Source organism: Zalophus californianus, chromosome 9 (genome assembly GCF_009762305.2).
Source record: "Zalophus californianus isolate mZalCal1 chromosome 9, mZalCal1.pri.v2, whole genome shotgun sequence".
Taxonomy (NCBI): domain Eukaryota; kingdom Metazoa; phylum Chordata; class Mammalia; order Carnivora; family Otariidae; genus Zalophus; species Zalophus californianus.
In genome coordinates this window covers 124,612,202-124,636,574 of record NC_045603.1, presented here as the reverse complement: position 1 = coordinate 124,636,574, position 24,373 = coordinate 124,612,202, and the positions used below count along the sequence as shown (strand labels likewise).

At 37.7% G+C, this 24,373-nt stretch overlaps 1 protein-coding gene and 1 long non-coding RNA gene across 2 annotated transcripts in view; one reads left to right on the top strand and one right to left on the bottom strand.

Annotated features, from left to right (window-relative positions):
• The window catches only part of CUBN (cubilin), a 265,132-nt gene that overhangs the window by 174,200 nt on the left and 66,559 nt on the right, over positions 1–24,373 (bottom strand). Inside the window, exons 23-27 of the mRNA XM_027595548.2 lie at positions 17,719–17,911; positions 16,212–16,372; positions 15,615–15,796; positions 14,714–14,870; positions 11,534–11,721 (exon numbers count right to left, since the gene is read on the bottom strand). Coding sequence (XP_027451349.2) covers positions 11,534–11,721; positions 14,714–14,870; positions 15,615–15,796; positions 16,212–16,372; positions 17,719–17,911 — 881 coding nt within the window. The remainder of the gene's footprint in view (positions 1–11,533; positions 11,722–14,713; positions 14,871–15,614; positions 15,797–16,211; positions 16,373–17,718; positions 17,912–24,373) is intronic.
• LOC113923047 lies at positions 367–14,802 on the top strand. The gene is made up of 3 exons (XR_003520155.1): positions 367–516; positions 9,700–9,851; positions 14,665–14,802. It is a non-coding gene; the product is annotated as an uncharacterized LOC113923047 (long non-coding RNA).

The window sequence follows — 24,373 nt, the reverse complement described above, 5'->3', positions numbered from 1 at the left end:
TAAGGTAATCTCCTTCCGCATTAATTTAAAACCATATTTTGTCCCTAATGCTTCTTTTTTTTATCATAAGTAGGTTTTGATTATTAATTAGACTAATTCTCTATTTTAAAAGAATTCCTTCAGATGCTCAGGGACTAAAGACTTCTCACAAACTAAGTTCTGATAGTTGCTGATGGAGCCCTAAATGCCTAATTCCCTCCCTAGTGGTAAGTGAGCTGCACTGAAAGCCAAGCCTACTCTCCCGTGGGAACATGAGCATTTAATTCCAAGAACCGCAGCATTCCCTCTGCCAACTATACCACCACAGCAAAACACTAAGCATCTTTAAAAAATTATTCTGCCTCCTAAAAGCCTCACCATCTGCTAGAGGTGGACTCAGAAACAGGGAGAAATCTGCTTCACAGAACAACAGGAACTCATTAAACCTGGAGCTGGAAGGACCTAGGTTACTGCCATGCAGACTCTTCCCCAAGTGAGGGAAGAAGTGGGGGAAAGCCTATTAAATAAATAGCAAATGTAAGTACTGAAGAGTCAACACTTTTTTTTTAATTCTGAAATGTTGCAGTTGGAAATCTTTCCTAATTTAAAAAGGAGACAACCAAGATAATTAACCCAAACCACAACAATGATTCCTAATTTTAAAACTTAGCATTCTGAGCTCTGTGTTCTTATTCAAGCCAAGTGCCTGTTAGTTGCTAGAAGGGACCCTCCATGCGCTTGCTGACTCTGGCCGCCCTGAGGAGAGAGCGAGGTGAGGACCACCAGGGAAGGAAGTGTGGATAGAGAGCAATTTCAAGTTTTGAGCCTCTAATGTGATTTCTACTGTCTTCAGGGTAGGATGGAAGCTATCTGTGGGTCTGATTATCATTCATCCTCATTCTGTCTTTCATGTTTGAGAGACTGGTGAGAGGGGAAACACACAGAGTTTCTTTTGAACCCAAGAGCAAAGGCTATCTTTTGAAGGCTACTGTGTCTGCCTCACTAACTGCAGCAAATTAATGCAATCACATGAAAATTCTTCATTGCGAGGGATGGCCAGGAAAGATCGGCGTTTCCTTTTGAGGAAAGGGATTTTGATTACACTGAGATAAATATCTCTCCTTTTAATTTTTTATGATTAAAAAAACACACTCTACTTCGGCAACCCTGGAGTATTAAATTTCTTATAAAATGCTTCTTGTTACTCTTAATGCTAATATGAAGTATTTGGCTTAATTAATCAATAGATATACTTCATTCTAAACTTTTGAATCCAGATCATGATTAAGTACAATCCTAGACTCATATCTGGTATAGAGACATAAACTGAATTGTTTTGGTGTATTGTTGTCCCTTTCTATGAGTGTTTCTGGATAGCAGTTGTCCTCAGAATTAAAATAGCTTATCTCTGAATTCTAAGCAAAGTGGCAGGCGTCCTAGAAGCAAAGCAGGAAGCATGACTCATCTGCCCGGGGAAGTGTTTAAGGAGGTGCCATATGATGAAAAGTCAGCTCAGACCCTTTGCTGCTAAGACGTAAAAATCTCATCTTTAGAATCTGCTTTTCTCCAACTGGCAAATGGGATTTTAACCACCACGCTTCTTAGATTCAGATATAGAATCCCCGTGGCTTTGGTTGTAGGAAAACTGAGATGCCAGGGGACAGAAGCCCTGCTTTCATTACATGGGGCCAATCTATGTTCATCACAACTGGAAAGGCTGTTTTGGAAACTATAGCTCTCCATTGACTGCAAAATATTTTAGAGAGCAAAAATTAATCCATCAAATTGTGTTTATATTGAAACAATCATAAATAATGTTTATGAGCATTTAATAAATAATATTTATTAGCTGAATATTATTCTAAGCCCTTCATATATGTTACCTAATTTTAAAATTCCTAGCAGCTCCATACAGCAGGTACCATTGTTATCCCCACTTTACAGTTCTGGAAACCGAGGAATGTAGAAGTTTAGTAATTAAACTCCTCAAGAATAATTTCTTCATTGTTCCCTTCATTGATAATTCTATTTTTAAAATAGGACTTGTTAAATTCAAGGATGCACTAAAGTCCTTATTCTCCATAATAATGGAGAAAAAATAACTTCTAAATTGTAATGATCATATGCAAAACTCCTGTTAGTCAATGGAATCAATATATTCTTCATTATATTTAACAGAGCTTCGAGTGAACTAAGTGACTAAAATGTTAGCTTTATCATTTATCCTTGTCAAATGCATCAGTGAAGCAGGCTGCAGACAGAAAGCAAGAGGGAAATTAGATGTCTTAAGAAATGAACCATTAGGGGCACCTGGATGGTGCGGTCAGCTGGGTGTCCCAACTCTTGGTTTTGGCTCGGCTTGTGATCTCAGGGTCATGGGATCAAGCCCTGCGTAGAGCTCTGCACTGGGCGTGGAGTCTGCCTGAGATTCTCCCTCTCCCTCTCTCTCTGCACCTCCCCCCACTCCCTCTCAAAAAGAAAAAATGAACCATTAATTATGTCTCAGCTTTTTCTTTACCACCTGACCACCCCTACGCCCATCTAATCGTTAGTCCACTTCTGCTGATTTTACCTCCTAAGTGCTCTTGAATCCTCAGCATGCGAGGAACTGGTGTCTCTCTCACCTGGACCGCAGCAACCCCCTTACTGGATCTCCACCGTTACTTTGACCTCCCTTCAATTTTCTCCGGAAGCCAGAGTTTTTAAGGGTGCCAATCTGAGCATGCCATTTCCCCGCTCACACTCCTGAAAAATCTCTTGCTGCTCTAAGGGCGGTCCCTGAAACGCCTCACACACCCTCAGTGCTGTGCTACGCTTGCAGACTCTGGCCTGCCCAGCAGCCCCACCCTGGGCCTTGGCCACCCTGGACTTTCCACGGTTCTAACAAGGATTTTCTCCTCCGGTGGACTCAAGCCAGGCTCCTCTGAAACTTCTTCCTGACTACGCCTCGACCTTTGCTGATAAAAAACGCAGACTCTCGGCACACATGATTTCATCCACTCATTCCCCCCCTTACCCAAATTGAAAGACTTAAACAAACACTAACGTAGTTTCTAACAAGCTCACACCACTAGGAAGAAGACCCCAGCCCCCATTAAAGTGCCTGCTTGAGAAAGCTCAATGCTGCCAAGAGAATTTACGTTTTGTTCCAGCCAATACCTGAGGATAGGCCCCCGACCCCCCTTTCCTAGAGCATTTACTAAGAAAGGTTTACAATCCTGAGTCCTTCCTTTGTCGTTTTGAGATGTATGTGTGTCTCCTACAACTCAGGAGTGCCTTTCTCTAGGATCTGAGAAGCATGCCTTTGAAATGGAATCATCAGGAAGGCGAGGACGCTGGTCTCCCAGTCTGTGTGGGAGGGTAGAATCCCAGCTTCCATCACTGCTGGCCTCACCACACTGACACTGACTAACCTTTGGTCATTTCTCACTTCCCTGACTGCTCCAGCTGCTGGTCCCCTCCCGACACCCTCGTTCTGCCTTTAAAATGTCCAGTCACCTCTGTACAAACTGAAATGGAGTGCAGTTCATGCTGGATCCTACCGCAGGAGTGTTTTACTGATTAAAACCTATCTTCACCACTTTACTAGTGTCCAGCTTTATCTGTGACAGTTCCTCGACCACAACTTCCCTTGGTGAAACTTTCAGCTTCCTTTGAACTTGTTAAGTTACTCTTCCTCAGGGAAGCCTTCTCTGACCCACAGATGAGCTCGGTCCTCCCATTTCACGTCTTTGGAGAACCCAATAATATTCCCTGATAGCACTTAACACAGCTTGTAATTAAATTTGTATTGTGTGCTAAATTGATTACCATCTGTCTCCTCAGTGAAGAAAGGAAAACTGATGCGAAAACAGTTATATTTCCACAGTCTACGTGTCTAAGATGTATTTGGATGACCAAATGAATGGATACATGAATGAACAATGCATATTTAGGGTACTAACAGCTTGAGGAAATACCACAGCAAAAACTAAACAAAACACTGTACGCTGTTTAACTATGTTTAATTCAGCATTTCTCAAAACTTGTTAGAATTTAGTTCTCTTTATTTGGGAAACATCTATCAACATTTGTAGCAGAGAGAGTTACGTGGTTTCCCCAAGTCGACTTCCCCTTTGTCTGGGTTCCTGAATCACCATGTGGAAGGCAAGGAACACCAGCATCGGTCTCTAACATGACTGAGAAATATATCAAGCATCCGAGAATTTGAGTCTTGCATAACAACAACAGCTCGAGTTACCTTAACTAATCACAATATCACACGGGCCTGATGGAAAATGTTGCTCAGGCTGCAGACCTGGAAAATACGAGTACAGGACTGGAAGCCTCTGTTTTGGTCCATTCTTTCATTTGAAATGCATGATTTTGTAATTGGAAGAGAACATGGGAGTGTAATAAATAATGAAATAAACATCTGGTGGACAAGATGACCTCAGAAGGAGGATTTGGCAAGAGATAAAACGAATCTTACAAAGACTGGAGGGAAATGCATTTGACAGAAGTCACTGGCGTCATGAAGAGGAAAGCTTGTGAAGCGGAAGGCCTAGAAAGGTATACAGAATGGACTGGAAGATGATAGTGGCCAAGGTGCCAACTAAAGATGGGGGGAGAAAGTTGAGAATCCCAACACAAAAATCACAAAGTAAATCTGATATTTTTACATAATGAGATAAACATCATGACTGTATCACCAGGCCTTGGTGGGACAAAGACATGATTCACCTGTAGCAATGGAAAAGTGAGACTTATCGAAAAGGAAATCTTTACTAGCACTCAAAGGTACATATTAAGAAGACACATATTAAAATAGTTATGACTTCCCAGGAGAGAGCTTTGAAGAGAGCGTAAAACGTGCTGTCAGAGTAGAAGTGGGCTGCAGACAGTGGTCTCAAGTGGGGCCCAAGGGCTTGCGGGGACTGTCTCTACTGAGATTCCTAGAGACTTTGATTGAGTACGTCTGGGCTGAGGTCTAGGAATATGTTTTTCTAACAAGATCTCCAGGTGACTCTGGAATGCAGCCAGTTATAGGGGCTTCATCCTCCCCCATCGGCTTCTTCCTCAGTAGAGACTACAGTTTTTTACAAAGGAAATATGTCGACACTAGTGTAGCACAAAGAGACACGTGGGGGTGGCAAAGGGGAAATAATTTCAACCATCTGGACATCTCTCATATGTCTAAACGGAAAAAAAAAAAGCATGGCATTTGATAAATTCTTCAAACGCTCTCCTCTCTCAAAAAGTAAAGAAAACAGTGAAAAAAGTACTAGTCTGGACTAATTCTGGACAGCAAAGAAGTGGTTGTTATTGTAGAACAAAACATTAGGAGACAGTGATCAATGTCCCTAGAGCCTGCGATACTAGACATGCCAGTCATGGGCCTGAGGTATTAGGGAGTCAGACTTCAAAAGGAGATATGAGCCCATGGACCAAAACAATTAACAATTAAAGAAAAAAGAGAAGCAGTAGAGAAAAGAAAGAAAATTCAAGAAACATGACAAATTCTAATAAAATTAAATTCTGTCCAGAAAAGCTAGGAAAAACTTTGGGGGCAATAAAAGGGGAAACCTCTGAAGAAATCAAGTAAGAAGGAACCATGGGGCTACATAAAAACTTTCTGACCATTTTATGAGCATTCAGCATTTCTCAAAACTTATTAGAATTTAGTTCTCTTTATTTGTGAAACATCTATCAACATTTGTGGCAGAGAGAGTTATGTGGTTTCCCCAAGTCGACTTCCCCTTTGTCTGGGTTCCTGAATCACCATGTGGAAGGCAAGGAACACCAGCAACACCAACACCAGCAAGACAAATTAGCTAAACTCTGGGAAACAGCACAGTTAGAAAAAAAAAATATATCTATTTTTTTAAGCTATGATTAGGGCAAATGAAAGATCAAAATATGGACACTTGCAGAAGAGAGCACAATGTGATAAAGGGAAAACAGAAACATGCCTAGAATTCTGAAACTAGAAGAGACATCGAAATCCAACTTACAAAATCAAGACAGGCAATTCCTTCAAATGAATTTTTGGGGCTTAAGTGAATTACATCCTACAGTACTAAAAGGTACAGTCCCTACAGAACAAATCGTGTAATCTTGCTGAATTCATGAATGTTGAAGAAAGGTTTTAGCATGCCAGCAGAACCAAACTCAAAGATTCTGCCTCTGCCCCGACACACCGTCTATGAGCAATGCTGGCCAGAGGCTGGACTTCACTGCTCCTGGCCAGAGCCAGTCATATTGCCCAGAGGAGCATCTATCCATAAGTGGGCTAGATACATGCCTTTGCTGTCAGGCTCAAACAGATGAGCCCCCTGTGCTAGGAATTTGTGGCCAAGGGAGGCCTCATTTGTTGCAAGAGCTTGGGGCAAATGGACACGCGGAGTCATGGCGGGGTGGGGGTGGGGTATATGGAAGCTAAAATGGTGAGGCTGTAGAAATGTAGAGAGAGATGGGAATGGCATATTCACATGCAGGGAGAAGCCACTAAGTGCCTTTGTTCCTGCCTTTTCCCAACTTTTTAGTTTATTGTGTGTGTCATAAGGCTTCTTACTTTCCTCAGAGTAGAGCCCTTTCACAAAACTAATGGTTTAGTTTGAGTGTGTACCTGCAACCAAGAGTATAAGGCACAACACTGAAAAGTAAGAGGACAGCCAGAAGGCTCAAGGGAAGACGTTTCAACTTCCAAACTCTAGGAAAGCTTTGTTCTGGAATCTCACAGGTGAATAAGATTGATAGTCATTTTCGGAAAAATTCTAAGTTGGACACTAAAAATAATTTGTCACAATGTAGCAAAGAAAAGCGTGATTATAATAATAAATGACCACTATTTATCTATGAAGAAGTATGCTATAATAACATGGACAGTGACAGTATCCCTAGGATGGTAGATCCAACGGCTCATGGACACTCCCTCATGTCACCTCTGAGGAGGACAGAGAATTGTGAGTATATACATAGAGGATGTGTGGTGTCATGGCTAAAAGCATTGGCCCAGTGCCACAGGGCCTTGTAGAAAGCCTGGCTTTGACACCTCTAATGTTTGTGACTGGGGACAACTTGTATTTGCCTCAACTGTTTCACCTGTCAAATGGGGTAATATTTCTTACATTACAGGGTTGCTGTAACAATTACCTAGCAAATAATAAGTGTTCAATAAAGATCAGCTATTATTATTGCCAAGATGTTTGAATAGTGCTATCCCTGAAGTCTTTAATAATAGATCATTTTAGAGGTATCTGGGTGGCTTAGTCAGTTGGCCGTCTGACTTGATTTTGGCTCAAGTCATGATCTCAGGGTCCTGGGATGGAGCCCTGTGTCAGGCTCCACGCTCAGTGGGGAATCTGCTTAAGGATTTTCTCTCTCCTTCTCCCTCTGCCCCTCCCCTTGCTTAAACACTCTCTCTCTAAAATAAATAAATAAATCTTAAAAAAAAATAGACCATTTTAACCAAAGAAACATCCCATTTTGGAGTATTTGAAACCTTGTCTGATATTTTTATCAATTATTTTTGAAGAAGTAGTAGGCCAATGCCAGTAAGTCTATATGAAAATAAATAATGTTCTACAGACCAAAGAATCAGGGCTTAGAAGGATCATGATGGGTTTGAATTCTCAGGCAAAACAGTCAAATATAACTTACTAGGAATAATTTCCTCTGTATGGCTATGAAGCCATTACAGTTCCTATAGATGTGACCTGGAGAATACAAGTATTAATATAGTCCAGCATTATGACTTGACTAACAATAAGCCCATATAACCTCAGCCTATGATACCAGAAGTATCTGAGCCAGATGCTATAGTTCCAGCATACTTGGCCCTAGTTGGCTTCATTGGAGTGTTGAATCCAAACCTGGGCCACATTTTAAGAAACACTGACATACAAGAGGTCATGCAGAGAGAGTGTCCCCTGAGAGCGTGCCTCGTGAGGACCAGCTAGGGAAATGCAAGACGAGGACCGGAGGAAAGAAGCTCTGACTTCATGCTATTCCCTCGGGAATAGAGAACTCGGCGAATTCGTGGACTTAAACTTCCATCTACACTCACTCTCAGACCTTTGTGCTTCCTCACACTGTGGTCTCACTCCTGCTCCTACTACCCTTCAAACACCCAGAGTCTGCCCAGAATCGCACTGATCTCCAAGGGACTCTTCTTAACCCTGAGATTCCTCTTGATCCCCTGGGAGCCTCGCACCTTGTTGATCACAGTCACCTTCTATGATACTCTCTGCCCTCGGCATCCGTGACACAACAACCTCAGGGTTTTCCTCCTTCCTCTTCCCACCACACACCTGTTCCCGGTTGACCTGATATATGCTCTGGCCTCCCTGTACACCTCTGTGCTGATTTCTCCCAAATCCATCACTTTCATTTGCATACTCAATCACCTATTAAGTCTCTTCTTTTGTGCAGAGACTCAGACTCAAAGTAAAAATTAAAAATTTGAAATGCAGTTGTAGGATACGCAAAGAATCCTTAAGGTTGACGTCTCATAACTGCACGGGCAATATGGTCTTACTCCTTCAGGCAAGTGACCCTTCCTCCCATTGAATTTAATTTCCAAATTGGAATCATTTTGTTTTGCCCAGAGGACAAATAATAAAGGGTGGATTCGCTTCCCCATGGGATCCCTACCAACCCACACCCCTCAGCAAGGTTGGGTACAATTCTGACCAGCACCTAATCAAGTCCTTTCACAATTTCAGCTTTATTAATTCAAAATAACTCAATTCTGGCTGCAATGACAGTCACTCAACAGGGACCTACTTGAAAAACCCTTCAACTACAAGTTATAAAAATAATGGAAACTAGATTTTGTGCTTGTGGCTTTTCTCTTCTTAAGTAGTTATTTGTGCTTTTAAAATTTTCATCATAGACCAGCCATTGTCGCAACTGCTCTGGCCTTGCCCCTTGGCTTACAGAAATGGAAAAAAATCTCCTCCCTCTGGCAACAGTGTCATTCTTTAGAAGGCTTTGCTGAACTTTTCTGTAATTTTGCTGCTTTCACCATCAATATTGCACAAGATAAATGGCATGTCTCTAACGTCATCTATGAAGGGCCTCTAATGAGCTGCTCTGCGGTTGCTGGAATAAGTATTTTCAATTGACAGTTTTCAAACACCTCCAAAAAAATTATCTGATGGGCCTTTTGCTACTCTTCCAAGTAAGTCCAAAGAGGTGGAAATCAGTCCCTGGAAAAGTTCCATCTCATTTCCTCCCCCACTCTTTCTTCCAAAGCCTCCTGAAAGTCCAGGTCCAAAGCTTCCTCCCTTCTGCAGCTTTCTCTGCTGTACTTTCATCAAATCACTCTCATGGTGCCTGGCATATCGTTATACATGCAACGCTCTGCAAGGCCTTGAGTTTTCTTTTTGTTTGTGTTCAAAGGGGTAGAATTGCAGTGAATGCATAGGAATTATACAAAACTGTCAGTTTGGAAATCAGTTCTTTCTCATTAATTAACATCTATCATTAGGCTGATGCTAAAAATATGGCTGTGAGAGTCAATTTATCCTGAACTCACTGAATTCCTATAAGATCCCAACTCTATAATCAATGCCTGGGTCACAAATTCAGTAGGAGACAACTCACACCTTCAAAAGGCTCACAGTCCAGTAGGGCATGTGGGCACAATCACAACTGGCAAAAATGCAATAAGATAAATTGCTGTGTTTGTGCTATGAACAAGGGGTTTTGAAATCAACTCTTCCATTTCCTCTAAAGAATGAACAAGATCATATCATATGAAGAAAAGAAAAGGATGTCTACTCCAGGTAAATTCAATGAGACAAGCATGCCAGTATGAAGCTTGTGAAGACCATCTCAACACTAGATCAAGAAAAATGGACTTTAAAACCATTGTCAAGTTCATGCTTGTAAGTTTGTTTGATGTTGTGTCTTATTTTCTTTGAATACTAGTAAATATCACTTTCTAATGGGTAAACCCTATGGCTACTATTTCTATAATATTGAACTTCTCTAAATACAAAGAAAGATTTCACCCAAAAAAATTATCCCTCAGAAACAAGAGACTCCATATATTCAGGACCTCCCAAGTCTCTCAAAGTACAAGAAATTTCTCTTCGTTTTAAAAAACAAAAGGGCTATTTGGAAAAGATAGGTTAACCTCAAACAGCCTCAATCAATGTTCAGTTTTTTAAAGAATTGGTAAAAAGGTTAAGAAAATTTTACAAGGATAACGGATTTTTTTCTGAAGGATTCGTCCTTAAAGTTACAAGTGCTGGATGTTGGAAGTCTTTGTAAGCAAGACTTCTAAAAATCACTGATCACCTTAAGAAGAAACCCACTAGGGGCGCTTGGGTGGCTCAGTCGGTTAAGCGACTGCCTTCGGCTCAGGTCATGATCCTGGAGTCCCGGGATCGGGTCCCGCATCGGGCTCCCTGCTCGGCAGGGGGCCTGCTTCTCCCTCTAATCCTCCCCCCTCTCATGTACTCTCTCTCTCTCTCATTCTCGCTCTCTCAAATAAATAAATAAATCTTAAAAAAAAAAAAGAAGAAGAAGAGACCCACTAAATCACTGTGTTGTAGATAGGTGGCATGGGCTGGGGGAGATGTCCTAATGCTACAGAGGGGGTACTTGTCACCTCAGAAAAGATTTTTAGTGAAAACATCCTATGTGGATTTAAAAGTATTATATATGAACAATGTAAAAAAATACAGGAATGGTATGTTAGATGGACTTAAAAAGTGATTTTATTAATGATGAGAACTTGATGTCAAAATATTTTAAGTGGTTTCAGTAAAATTGTTTTATGGAGTGTGAAAGTGGAAATCATAATTTCTAAATTAATGTAATAGCTTATAAACCATTTAATTTTATATTTGAATGCATAATTACATTCATGAAGTAAGCAAAATAAGTAGTTGCCTAACTTTTCAATCTATAGCCCTAAAAAGTCATACATGAAAGTTAGCAATAAAGCTTTTAGGAGTAAAGTATCTTATTGTAAAAATAGGAGAGTACTTGATATTTTGGGCTACCTAGCTCTCAAGCAATTTTCATTGAATAGCATTGTATACAGAGAGTTGAATAAATGCTACAGGTGATCATTATCAGAACAAATAGAAATTTCCGTTTTACTGAAATGAGCTTAAATTTAAAAATAAAAACAAGACTCAAAATCATGATTTCTAGTATCAGGCAAATTAGGTATTAAATAAAGCCAGGTACCCAAACATTTTTTGATATCCTGTTTATAGAGAACAAACATAAAAACAAGTAACAAAAAGTAGAAGTTATTCCTTTACTCCTGGATTATTTAAATAATATGAGGTCAATCAGTCCAGAAGTCATACTGAAACCTAAAAACATAGACAATTCTTTGTGTATACAATTTAGTGGATTAAATATCCTTCATATTAATATGATGCAGTGAAAGAGACACAAAATATACCTGTTCAAATACCATGAGTAGCTGTCGTATTATAGATGCAGAGAGCCACAGAGATTCAGTTCTACAGAGCAACGATGATTTCTAGTTTGGCTTGCCTAACTTGATCTGAAAATGCAGTGATTTATTTAGTTTCAGAATACATACCTCTAAATAGTCTGTGGAGCAGTTTATGTGATTTTCCAATTCAAATGCTAAAAATGTGTAATTCACTGTGTTGCCAGTAGTTGCCTGGATGGTCCAGTTGCAACGCTGATTGTCAGAATAGGGACCTGGATAATGTATGCTCTCTAAGATGCCATAGGTTCGGTTCACAATCACCACGTTCCTACATGCTGAAAAAAATAACCAGGATTATTGAGAACCACTATCATATATTTCGTAGTTGCTCCAAGATGGGTGAGATTTTCCTTTAAGAAAACATCTAGATTAAAATATGTACATATTTTATATATTATATATGTGTATATATTATGTATGTACATACATATATATAGTATATCTGTGTGTGTGTGTGTATATATATATGTACATAGTATAACATTTTCATAGTGAAAGGGTCTCCATTTAGAACAAATGTAAAATAATACTTCAGCAAACTCATAAACTGTAAGGTGTCATGAAAATTTCCTATTAGGCATCAAATTCCTGTGAACTGGTGGAGAGCAGACTCACTCAGCACTACCTAGAGAGCAATCTGATTTGTTTATTTACAAAAGTGCATTAAATATTCTATGCTTCTGTTTTTCTAACTTTAACGTTTGGAAGGAACAGAAATCCTGACCTTTAAATTCAACAGCTTAAAAACACGAAGTTCTATGTGAATGCTAAAAAGGAATAACAGCATGGCTTTGTTGAACATTCAAAAGTCAGCATGAAATTCACAATAAAGGCTCCGTTATTCCTCTAGTTAGTCATCAGGAAGTACCAGATGAATGGAGGGAATGTAAAGGATTTGAAGAAGAAATGAAAATCTTAAATTTTGAAGAGAGTCTTCCATCCACTGGTGGCATTTCCCTCAGCTGAGTTTGCAACAAAACTATACTACGTACCTCAAGGCGTGTCTAGCCCTGGGAGTTAGTGCCACATTCAACCCAAACTAAGGACTTGAACAAGGCATACATATGCCTTTTCTCAAACCTTGTCCATATTGTCTGTACCATGTGTGATAAAAGAGAATGACAAAATAAACATTATATTGAAAAAACTGGTCTCTGAAAAATGTGGTTCATAGATGCATTTCTACTACTATACTCTTCCTGACAGGTGACTAGAACATCATATATATATATATACAACCTTTGGTATGGAAAAGTATACCTTTGTAGCTCTCCAGAGACTTCCTTTGCTGGAGCGGGGGAATACTCAAACTATTTCTCTTTAGGTCACCTTTTTGTCCACAAAGGAATTCTAAAGGATAATTCTGTGGTCTTAAAAGCCTGTGAGAAGCTACAGCTATGAGGCAGAGGGGCAGCATTTGCCACAATGGCTACAAGTCAGGGCAGAGGAAAATATATTCCATTAAACCATATGGGCTGCTCTTGGTGCTCAGAAATTCTTCCATCGGCAAACCTCTAATTTCATATGGCAAATTTTACAGAAAATCTCACTGGTTAGCTCTGATCTTTGCCTTTAAGGCCCTATATCCCATGTGCACTAAGTTATTCCTTCAGTGTTCTGAAATTATGAGAGAAAAAATAATCACAAGAATAAAAGGGAAGAATCCTTATTAAGCAATCTGACTATAACCAAGAAACAAATTAGCACAGCAATAATAAAATTAGAGAAATGTTCAACCAAAAAGATATATCCCTGAGAGAATGGGAGAACTTTTCATACACTATGATGAACTTCTGAAGAATAAAGCATTCTATCATTAAAGCTCAGTATTCAAAACTATCTACAATTCAGCCTAACCCTCAAATGTAAGTGAATGTGAATATTTGCAAATTCATACATAGTCAAGGTCAAACATTAATAGGCTTTCAGCTAATTCAAAGGGATTTTGTGTGTTCAGTTTATGATCTTGTGACTTTCAATTCTATTTTTAGGTAACTGTGTCAAAATATGGATAAATTTAGGTGTAGTGGGCAAGGAACTGTACTTTCAAAACCACAAGTGTTTATTAAATAATATAAATTGAAGGAAGCCTTGTTTTCTTTAAATGTCCATTTTGAAACTAACATTAGAAAGTATTTAATTCTAGGGGTGCCTGGGTGGCTCAGTTGGTTGTGCGACCAACTCTTGATTTCAGCTCAGGTCATGATCTCAGGGTCTTGAGATGGAGCCCTGCCTCTGCTCTGCGCTAAGCATGGAGCCTGCTTGGGATTCTCTCTTCCCCTCTCCCTCTGCCCTGCTCACCCCCCATCCCCCACCACTTGCATGTGCACATGGGTGTGCACACGGGTGCACTCTCTCTCTCTCAAAAAAAAAAAAAAAAAGGTATTTAATTCTAGACCTAGAGGGAGCTTTCATGGTGGCCTTGTTTACTCTCTTTTTTTAAGAGAAGAAGTCATGGAACCTCAGAGAAGAAAAGTGATCTCAGAGATCAGGGGCCAGGATAAACTCCTGGGTCCCTTGACTCTTCGTACAATATTCCTTTAATTCTACCATGTGGCCTCATAGGAAAGTAGAAAATGACATCTGTACAATAACCAGATTTTTCTGCAATAAAGAATGTGCTAGGGGCCTGGGTGGCTCAGTCAGTTGAGCCTCCACTCAGGTCTCAGGTCATGATCTCAGGGTCCTGGATCCGCTCCCCCTGGGGCTCTGTGCTCAGCAGGAAGTCTGCTTCAGGATGCTTCCTCTCCCTCTGCCCCTCCCCCCACTTGCTCATTTTCTCTCTCTCTCACACACACTCTAAAATAAATAAATAAATCTTGAAGAAAAAAAAAAGAATATGCTGACTTTACATCTGATTTATAAGAATGTAGTCTCCCTTAATAAAAATTGAGGTACAAGACCAAAAAAAAAAAAATAGTGTGGGAGATACTATGTGCAATGGAATAATGTCTAATTAGAAGATTGTAATGTTTGATACAAATGAAAACCCATTCGCTGTTAACCTGCTACGCTGATTTTTAGCCAAATGGCAACTATCCCAGCATATTAAATACTCCATTTTGTATAGCTGACCACATGCTTTAGTTGTATGGCGTTAAATTTAATGCTAAGCATTTTTCTCTCAAATAAAATTAAGTCTTTCTCATAAGAGCAAAGATTTATTTCAATTGTTCAAACCAATGGGTTATACTTATTTCTGTTTGTTTCATTATCAGGAGATTGAAGACCCACCAAAGGCATGGAGCAGCCAGCATGCATACTTACTTTGCCGGTATTTGGCTAGGAAGCCACCTCCTTGTTGACCTTCATCTGTCCTGAATTTTAAAAACATGCTGTCTCCACTAGAACGGATGAGAGGCGGTTTTTCATTCCCACAAAGCTGACTTAGCAAATGAGAGCTGGTACTTGGGCCATCATATACCTTTAATGAAACATTTTAAATGTCAGATGATTGTGGCCATAAACATTATTTAAAGGTCTCTAATGCTTAAGAAGTGGGATAATACACAAAATACATGACATAACAAAAGAAGAGCCCTGAATCAAAATATCTTTAAAAATTATATTTAAATATCTAAAAACGTAGGTAGTGAACTTGGGCCATTTAACCATGGCTGTGTATAGTCGTAAGGGTGTAAACCCAGGCTGAAATCTGAAGATTAAAAATGAAAGACTAATACATATTTTGGAGACCATAGCTATTTTCAGTAGTTCTCCTTGTTTTTGATTTCAGAGTTTATAATTTATGACATTCTAATACATTTTTTATTTAGATTTTTTTTAATGGACAAGGATGGATTGGTGCTACTTATAAAGTCCTACCTGGATGGCTTCAATTATCTTCTCTAATTCACCAATATAGTCCTCTACATTGTTATTTTTTAAAGAATATGTAGAAATTACCCCTTTGGGAGATTTTAACCATATCTTAACAGCCCATATTCAATATATTTTAAAAACTTAGTGTACCAATCCGTTCAACAATACATGTCATACTTAAAAGGCTGTCATTTGCATCACATTTTTTTTCTTTTGTTTGAATTTTTTATGTGGATATTTTGCCGAAGTGTTCCCCTTTCCCAAATTTCAAAGATAAAAATAAGTGCATTGATGTGTGTGAGTGAGATGAGAGTAGTGGAGAAGAACCACTGAACTTCATACATACAGCCAGATAATCTGACATGCAGTTTGGGTGATGCTCCAAGTGGAAGTCTTCAAATTCCAGTTCAAATGGGCTGCCGTGGCTGGATTTCAACCTCCAATAGCATTCGGAGCTGTGGTAGTAGGGCATCGGGTAGTTGGGAGAAGTGAACATGCCAGTGGGAGTTGTGAGATTGCCCCCACAACCTACAGGAGAAAGAGATGAGATGACCCATATCTTTTTCTTCATGGTAAAATGGAATTCTCTTGCCCATATCAAACTGTGGTTACTGTGACTGTCCTTTGTTACAGAACAAAACTGCATCTCCACATGCAGTTTTGTTTAGTAGCTAGCCTATGTCCATGTCCTTTCCTTCGGCTAACCAAGATGACCAGCTTGAGGAAATACACCGTGGAACCAGGACATTTCCCTTTATTCTGTCCTCGAAAACAAAACCAAAACAGCTGCTGTTAACTCAGAAATATTTGCAGTGTTGAAGTTTAGTACAGATAGTAATGACAAAACACAGCTGAAATAAACTGGATGAGAGTATGGCAGTCTAAGAATCAAGAAACCAATCCGACTGGACTCTCTAAGAAAAGACAGCTCTTTGCCATTTACCTGTCAATGATCCATCCCAGTAAACTGAGAATCCAGGCCCCGAGCCAAGGAAGTCACTCTTAAATTGTAACCATAGTTTGTTACTGTGAGAGATGATTCTTGGAGGTGGATTTGAGCCACAGTATGTTCCCAGGGGTGGCGAACTTTCATAGCCTCCATCTCTGTGACAAAACAGAGATGTGATCATTTATTGGTTATTGATCATATTACTGTATAAATATTTAATATTATTTGAACTCTGAGATTGCAAACAGATCAGTTTATGTCAGTCAACGTTTCTTAAGAATACTCTAAGTCACAATTTCAAGTTTTCAATTTTTCACTTTATTAAACAGTGAATAGCTTAATAAGGAACATCATTTTTGGTTCGTGGGACATTTTATATAACCAATTTCAAGCTGAGAGAAAGAGTTTAATCTTTACCCTCTCAAACGAAGCATCTGGCAAATGTGTCAGAGAACACAGAGAATGAATATGTAGAAATTACATAGATAATATGTAATGGGATAAAGAAACCATAATTATTAACAGTATAAACAAATATTGCTTAATTTTACAGAGAAAACTGAAATGTTTTCCTTCTAATTTGAATTTTTCAAAATTTAATGTTATATTTGACCTATTTAGCAAAATTTTGAAAATGATTCTTCCCCAAGAATTTTTGGGGGTCTTATATCTACTTTGTAGCTTTTTCAAGTCAAAAATAAAAGGGGGGATTCACTCAATATTAAAATCTAATGATTAATTATTATAAATTAAGAAATTTATGTTATTTGGGCATGATATGATACAATTGTGATTTATTATTTTAGTATCTCACTTTACATCATAGAATAAAATTTATTGTAAAAAAATATAATATTCTAGGCTTTTGAAAGGCCAAATAAAAAATTTAACCAAATACACACCAAGCTGATTAGCCTGATTTAATTCAGTGTTATAATCTGGGTAGATAGCAATATATAAGTTAACTTACTTTTACTGCAAATATAACTTTTAAAACTCATTCTCTCTAAATACCAAAGAAGTAAAGAAAAAAAGGTCTCACACTAAAATTCACAAGCCTAGACTTTTATTATTTGAACACAAAAAACTTTGTACAAATTTTAAGGTTGTTATCTTACCATCATTTTTGTGATATAATTAGACCAAATGGATAATGAACAGCCTAAAATTTAAACTGATTTTCCATAAAGTAGGTTTTCAATAATTGCAAGTATCTAATTTCAGAGTAGTAGTACATCTGTTTAATCTGTTCAAATAAAATCTGGAGTTTATTTTCAAATATTCTCAATAAAATAATCACTTCAAAACAACCACTGAATCTTATGCAATTTTCCGGTTTTCTTCTGTTAAATCAGGCTCCACATGGCAAGCTTTGTATCTTGCAAGAAAGAGCACAACAGAGGGCTTTACAGAGAATTTGCATGTGTTTTCCTTAACCTTTCCAGGAAAGATTATGAATGAAAACCAATAATGAAAAAGATGATGAAATAAAGGTGCTTACCTGATTTCCACAAAATCTCCTATACAGTGTCCACCAATGGCCTCCTCCAAAGAGAAATTTGTGAAGTGCAATGCAATCTGTTGGCTGGTTTCCACCGTGATCCTATAAATGCATTTCAAATTGTTGGGGTAATTATCAGGGAAGTTTGGAGAAGTAAAAGTCCCAGATTCTTCTGTATAGTCTTCCATGCATGCTATGGAAAGAAATAGAGCATAAGAGAGAAAAGAGAAAATATCATGCTACATTTATAAGACATTCAGTAATACATATTTCATTGATTTATGCCAATGTACTTGATTTTCAATAGGCCATTCTGGAATGTTAAAGGATAATTTCCGTTCAAAACAAAGATTTTTTTTTTTAATCTCAAAGGCAAAAATAATTATTAATAGTAAGCCTAAGCTATGTAGTAGAAATTGTTACATACATCACAACTTTTTAGATCTTGGAAGTGTTATAATTTTTTCATCCATGAACACTACCCTGAACATTAAACATTAGACTCAACCATGGAAATCATAGAGGGGTGCTAGAAATAATTCAGTTCTGTTCTTTTTATAACCTTCCTTTAAAATGTTTTTCATCAAAGCATGCATTTATGAGAAATGACAAAGCAAGTACCTCAGCCATGTGAAGAATAGAAAGTGTCAGGAATCAGACTGATCTTGAATCAATGCCTAGCTCACACACTGACAATCTATGCAACCTTGGGTAAATTACTTCACCTCTCTGAGCCTCATCTCCCAAATGGGGATGGTAACTATCTTTGACTATACACATAAGTGTTAGAGATAATGCAATTAAATGGCTTGGCACATGGTATGTGCTCAATAAATGGTAGCAATCATCATTATGTTTCAAAATAGTTCAGAAAAGTGTAGAAAAAGTAGAGCATAAATGATGAGGAATAAATTAGATCATTCACATAAAACATGAAGATGGTACTTGGAGGGGTGCCTTGGTGGCTCAGTCGGTTAAATGTCCAACTCCTGATTTCGGTTCAGGTCATGATCTCAGGGTCATGGGATCGAGTCCTGCATCTAGCCTGCTGAAAATTCTCCCTCTCTCTCTCTCTCTGTCTCTCTCTCTCTTAAATAAATAAATAAATAAATAAATAAATAAATAAATAAATAAATCTTCAAAAAATAGTACTTAGACAATTTCATGTTGTAATTCAATTTTAACTGTTCTACTTTAAGAATTTTAACTTTACCTACTCAGTCCATTAAGCTCTATATTTACTAACCAACCCACTCAATCTCCTATGCCCTTCAAATCTGAGATATTTCCCAAAGAAAATCCAGTTTCAATGCATTTTTAATGTACCTTCAATTATATCTAATAATAACATAAATCCGGGGTCCAGGAGTAGACACAGCCCTCCTATTAAAAGGTTTTGAGGGAGAATAAACTATTATACTATATTATGGGTGAAAAAAAGAAAATGAGGATGTTTTTTGATGTGTAATTTCCCATTTGCTGCTATATAATCATACTCAGAAGAGAGGAGCCACTGATATTGAGAGTACAGAGATGCACAGAAAATATTACAAGTTCTACTACCTATATGTAACCCTCAGTGTAACAGGCATTCATCAAATATTTGGCTTACTCTATTTTAAATAACAAGCCAGCAAGGCTTTACTTTATTGAAAAAACATCATTTAACTTCAAATATGAATACTGTATACTTTTCTACAGTCTGCCAAGAAACATTTCTTCAAGGATGAAGGAAGGAAGGAAGGAAGGAAGGAAGGAAGGAAGAAGGAAGGAAGGAAGGAAGGAAGGAAGGAAGGAAGGAAGGAAGAGAGGGAAAGGGCAGGAAGAAGGCAGGGTTGGGGGAGAGAGGGGCAGACAGAAGGGGATTGTAGAAGTGGTCTATTAAGTATTTCATATCAGTAATGAATATTACTAAGATAAAAATTCGTAGATCAAATGGACATTAAATGAAGGTTATGACCCAGTCTCCCTGAGCTGACAGAACTGGCAGACTCATTGACCACCCCCACATTCAGATAGATTTAGCCAATCAATCCAATATCCAGAGCAAATCTGTTTAAGTCATTTCCTTGCTTACCCACTCTACTCCCAAAAGGGAAATACAATTGTATTGAATATTTCTAATGCAACTTGCAATTAGTCTGCCAGAGAATGGTTTGTATAAGCGGGATCTCATGTAAAGGAACCAGTTCAACAAATATTTGAGAAGTAACGATGACTTATTTCCCTGTACCTTGTCCATATGCCAGTGACGATTGTGGAACAATTGGTGGTTGTTTTTTAATCCCTACTGAGATTTTGACTTACTCATTAAGCTTTTTTTCTGGCACAAAGTTAAACATAGCCCCTTATGTCTTCAAATGGTCCTCACACTGTTCACTTTGAAATGCTTTCTCTAACAACTTCCCCTTCTACCCCAACACACCATTAAACAAATAAACTCATACACCATTTAAGGTCAACGTCAAACATCACTTCCTCTGTGCAACTTCTTCAGATCAAGCAGAGTTAATTTTGTTGCGCTCAATAAAACTTTATTCGAATAGCAATTTGAGCCCCCCAAATACGGTATTGTGATTGTTTTTATGGGAGTACATTTCCTCCACTACGCCTGGAAATATAAACAGGACCTTATTAATAATTGTTAACTGTCACTAGATTATCTGGCCCAGATTACCTTTCATAAATATTTGTTAACAATTTATTACGTAATGTATTGAAAACTGAGAGGGTGGGACAAGTATCGAATTTCTTCCCACTCTCTCTATCCCCATCATATGAACCCCTCCACTCTTCTTACTCATGTTCCTGCTCTCTCTCCTGAGGAAGCTGAGATTCTTTAATATTTCGTCATGTTTATTCAACCTAAACTATAGAAATCTCTGCTTCCAGCCATGACAAATAATTAGTACTAAACTAGCCCCTCTCCATAACAACTATGAAACTGGACAAAATATATGAGGCACTGGGCAATGGGCAGTTCAAGATTGTGATCCTTGACAGGCAGAAAATTCAGGAGGTGGGACTCTATTTCCTTGGCTCTTTATGCAGAATTTTCTGATCGCAGCTGTTTGCTGAAGTCCAAGTAGTAAATGACAGCTCTATTGAGCTGAGGAAGCAGGGATCTGAATTTAGGGATGTCAAAGGAGCTGGAACTGCAGGAAAATGCTCCAGTAAGGAGTAACTATACAGAGAGGAGGACCAGCCATCTACATAAAGTCCCGTATGTATTCTTGCCTGAGCCTGGGCTGGGCATACATAAGATGAGTTCAAAAGGCATGCCAGAGAGCAGCTGCTACCAGGCTGGAAGCCAGAGGCCAGGAAATGCCGGGAGACTATGGAGTTCTCCCCCTCATCAGAATCCCCTCATTTACATGCCAAAAACCCACTTGAGAACCACAAAGGCCACACCTTAGAAATGAAGACCACGACCAAGAGTAAGGCTTTCCTAGAGTTTCCCTACTAAAGTATAAGTCTTGAAAAGACCTGCAGGAGCAATGAAACTCAGAGGTTGAGACCTACGTAGTTAGAAGGGCTTAGGAAACACCTGGGGATGTTCACAAATATGCCTTAACAAATAAAAAACACAAATCTATACAAGATAATCAGCTAAATATTGACCTGCCATAAAGCTTCAGAGAAAGGGAAGAGAAAGCAGAGTCTCTACACATATCATTCACCATATCCAGTATAAAACTCAAAAACTGCTACTAATACAAATAAACAGAGAAATATAAATCATAGTCAAGAAAAAAATGTGACCTTGTGACTTAAGGATGGCCCAGATATTAGATTAGCAGACAAAAACTTAAATGCAACTACTAGAAATATGCTCAAAGACTTAAAGAAAAATATAGCCTCAATGGTAAAGAGATAAAGAATTTTAGCAATACAAAGGAAACTATTAAAAGAATCATATGGAAATTCTATAACTTAAAAGTATACCAACTGACCTGAAACTAAGATAATACTGTATGTTATCTCTACTGAAATTAAAAAAAAAAAAGTATACTAACTGAGACTTAAAAATTCATGGATGGGCTTAATAGAAACTTTGAGGAAGAAGAAAAAGAATCATTGAATTTGAAGGTTTATCCATAGAAATGATTTAATCTGAAGAAAAAAGAGGAAAAATGTGCAGAAAAATGAACAGATTCTCAAAACCTAGGAAAAAAATACCAAGTAGTCTAGCACACATATAATTGAAGACCCAGAAGGAGAAGATAATGAAAATAGGTAAAAAAGAAAAATATAGTGGCTAAATTCTCCCAAATTTGGCTTAAAAAATCAAATTACCTTCAAGGAGTTTAGTTAATCCTAGGCAAGATAAATAAAAGAAAATCACACTTGGGTACCTTAAACTATTGACAAAAAAATACAAGAAAAATAAAGGAGCTAGAGGAAATATGACACATTATATACAGGAAAACCATGGTATGAATAGGAGCTGGATTCTAATTAGAAATAATGGAGGCAAGGAAGAGGCAAGGAGGCAAGAAGAAAATGGAATACATTTTTAAGGTGTTGACAGGAAAAAAAGTTTAATTATCCAGAAAAAGTTTCTCTTTTTTAAAAATTACTGTTAAAATTTATTTATTTGAGAGAAAGAGAAAGGATGAGTGGGAGTGGCAGCTGGAGAGGAAAAAAGAATCTCAAGCAGACCCAACGCTGAGCATGGTGCCCAACTAGGGCTCCATCCCATGACCCTGAGATCATGACCTGAGCCGAAACCAAGAGTCAGAAGTTTAACCAACTGTGCCATCCAGGTACCCCCAGAAAAAGTTTTTCAAAATAAAGGACATTTTTAGACAAACAGAAGCTGAGAGATTCATCACTAGAAGACCTATACTACATGAAAAACTGGCAATGCCTGTCATGCCAAAGACAAATTACACCAAACAGAAACATGTATCTGAAGAAAACCAGAAATGTTAAACAATTGGATAAATATAAAGATTGCTTTTCTTCTCATTATTTCTTTAAAAGACAACTAATCATGTAAAGCAAAAATAATAGTAAGGTGGAGTTTATAATATAAGTAGAATTAAAAGATACAATTAAAGTAGCATAAAGAAGAGGCAGACAGAATTATATACTGTTGTGAGGTTATTACATTTGAGAAGTGAGAAGTGTATGAAATATAGTGTCAGCTATAAAATATAAGGTGCGAAGTGTAAAGTAGTGGCATATTAACTCTAAGCAGACTTACTGATAAGCTAAGAAAGCATTTTGTTATCCCTTGAGCAAATACATAAAAAAGAGGTACAATTTAAAAAGTCAATGAGAGGGGCACCTGGGTGGCTCAGTCCGTTAAGCGTCAGACTCTTGATATCAGCTCAGATCATGATCTCAGGGTCATAAGATGGAGATCCATGTCAGTCTCCATGCTCAGAGAGGAGTCTGCTTGAGATTCTCTCTCCCTCTCCTTCTGCCCCTCCCCCTGCTCATGCTCTAAATAAATAAATAAATAAAATCTTTTCTTAAAAAGTCAATGAAGGCAATAAAATGGAGTATTAAAAATATTCTGTAAGCTGAAAAGAAAAGAGAACAGTAGCAAAAGAAGGGCATCTATGAAAAACCCAAAGCTAACATGACACTTAAGGAATAAAGGATTAAATGCTTTCCAGTTAAGATTAAGAACAAGGCCAATATGTTCAGTTTCATCTTTTCTATTCAACATAATACAGAATACAGAAGTCGCTCACCATCATAATAAGGCAGAGAGAGAGAGAGATTGGAAAGGAAAAAATATAGCTGTTCTTATTGTCAGATATGATCATCTACATTGAATATACTAAGTAAACTACTAAAAAGTTACTAGAATAACTGGGTTTAACAAAGTTACAGGATAAAGGTAAATATACAAAAATCAATTTAACTTGCAAATATGAGCCAAAGAACTGAAAAATTAAATTTAAAATATCATTTATAATAGTATAAAAACATAAAGCACTTAATAATAAGTTTAACGGAAATATGTAAAAACTCTATAGTGAAAACTTTAAAACATTGCTGACAGAAATTTAAAAATATTTGAATAAATGGAGAAGTAAAATATGTTTATGGATTGGCAGACTCAATTTAAGATGCCCTTTGACACCACATTGATCTATAAATTCAATATATTCTCCATCAAATTCCCAATTTTTGTTTAGGTTTGGTTTGGTGTGGTTTTTTAAGTAAAAATTGAAAAGCTTTGTAAAAGATATATAGAAATGTAAAGGATCTAGGATAACCAAAACAACTTTGAAAAATCTGGAGGACTTATACTTCCTGATTTTAAGATACACTATACAATTACATAATATTGTAATATAGTGTCCTATGGGATAGAATGGAGATTCCAGAAGCAGACCCAAACATGCATGGGCAATCCATTTGCAACAAGAATGTAAATGCAATTCAGTGAAAAAAGGAGAATCTTCACAACAAATAGTGTTTGAACAATTAAATACCATTTGTTAACTTGGACACATAATTCACATCTGATATAGAAAAATTAGCTCAAATGGATCATAAGCATAAATGTGAAACTTCGAACTATAAAGCTTGTAGAAGAATGCACAGGAAAAAAATCCTCACAACTTTAGCAGGCACAGATTTCTTAGACAATATACAAAAAAACAGTAACCAGAAAAGGAAAAAAGGACATATT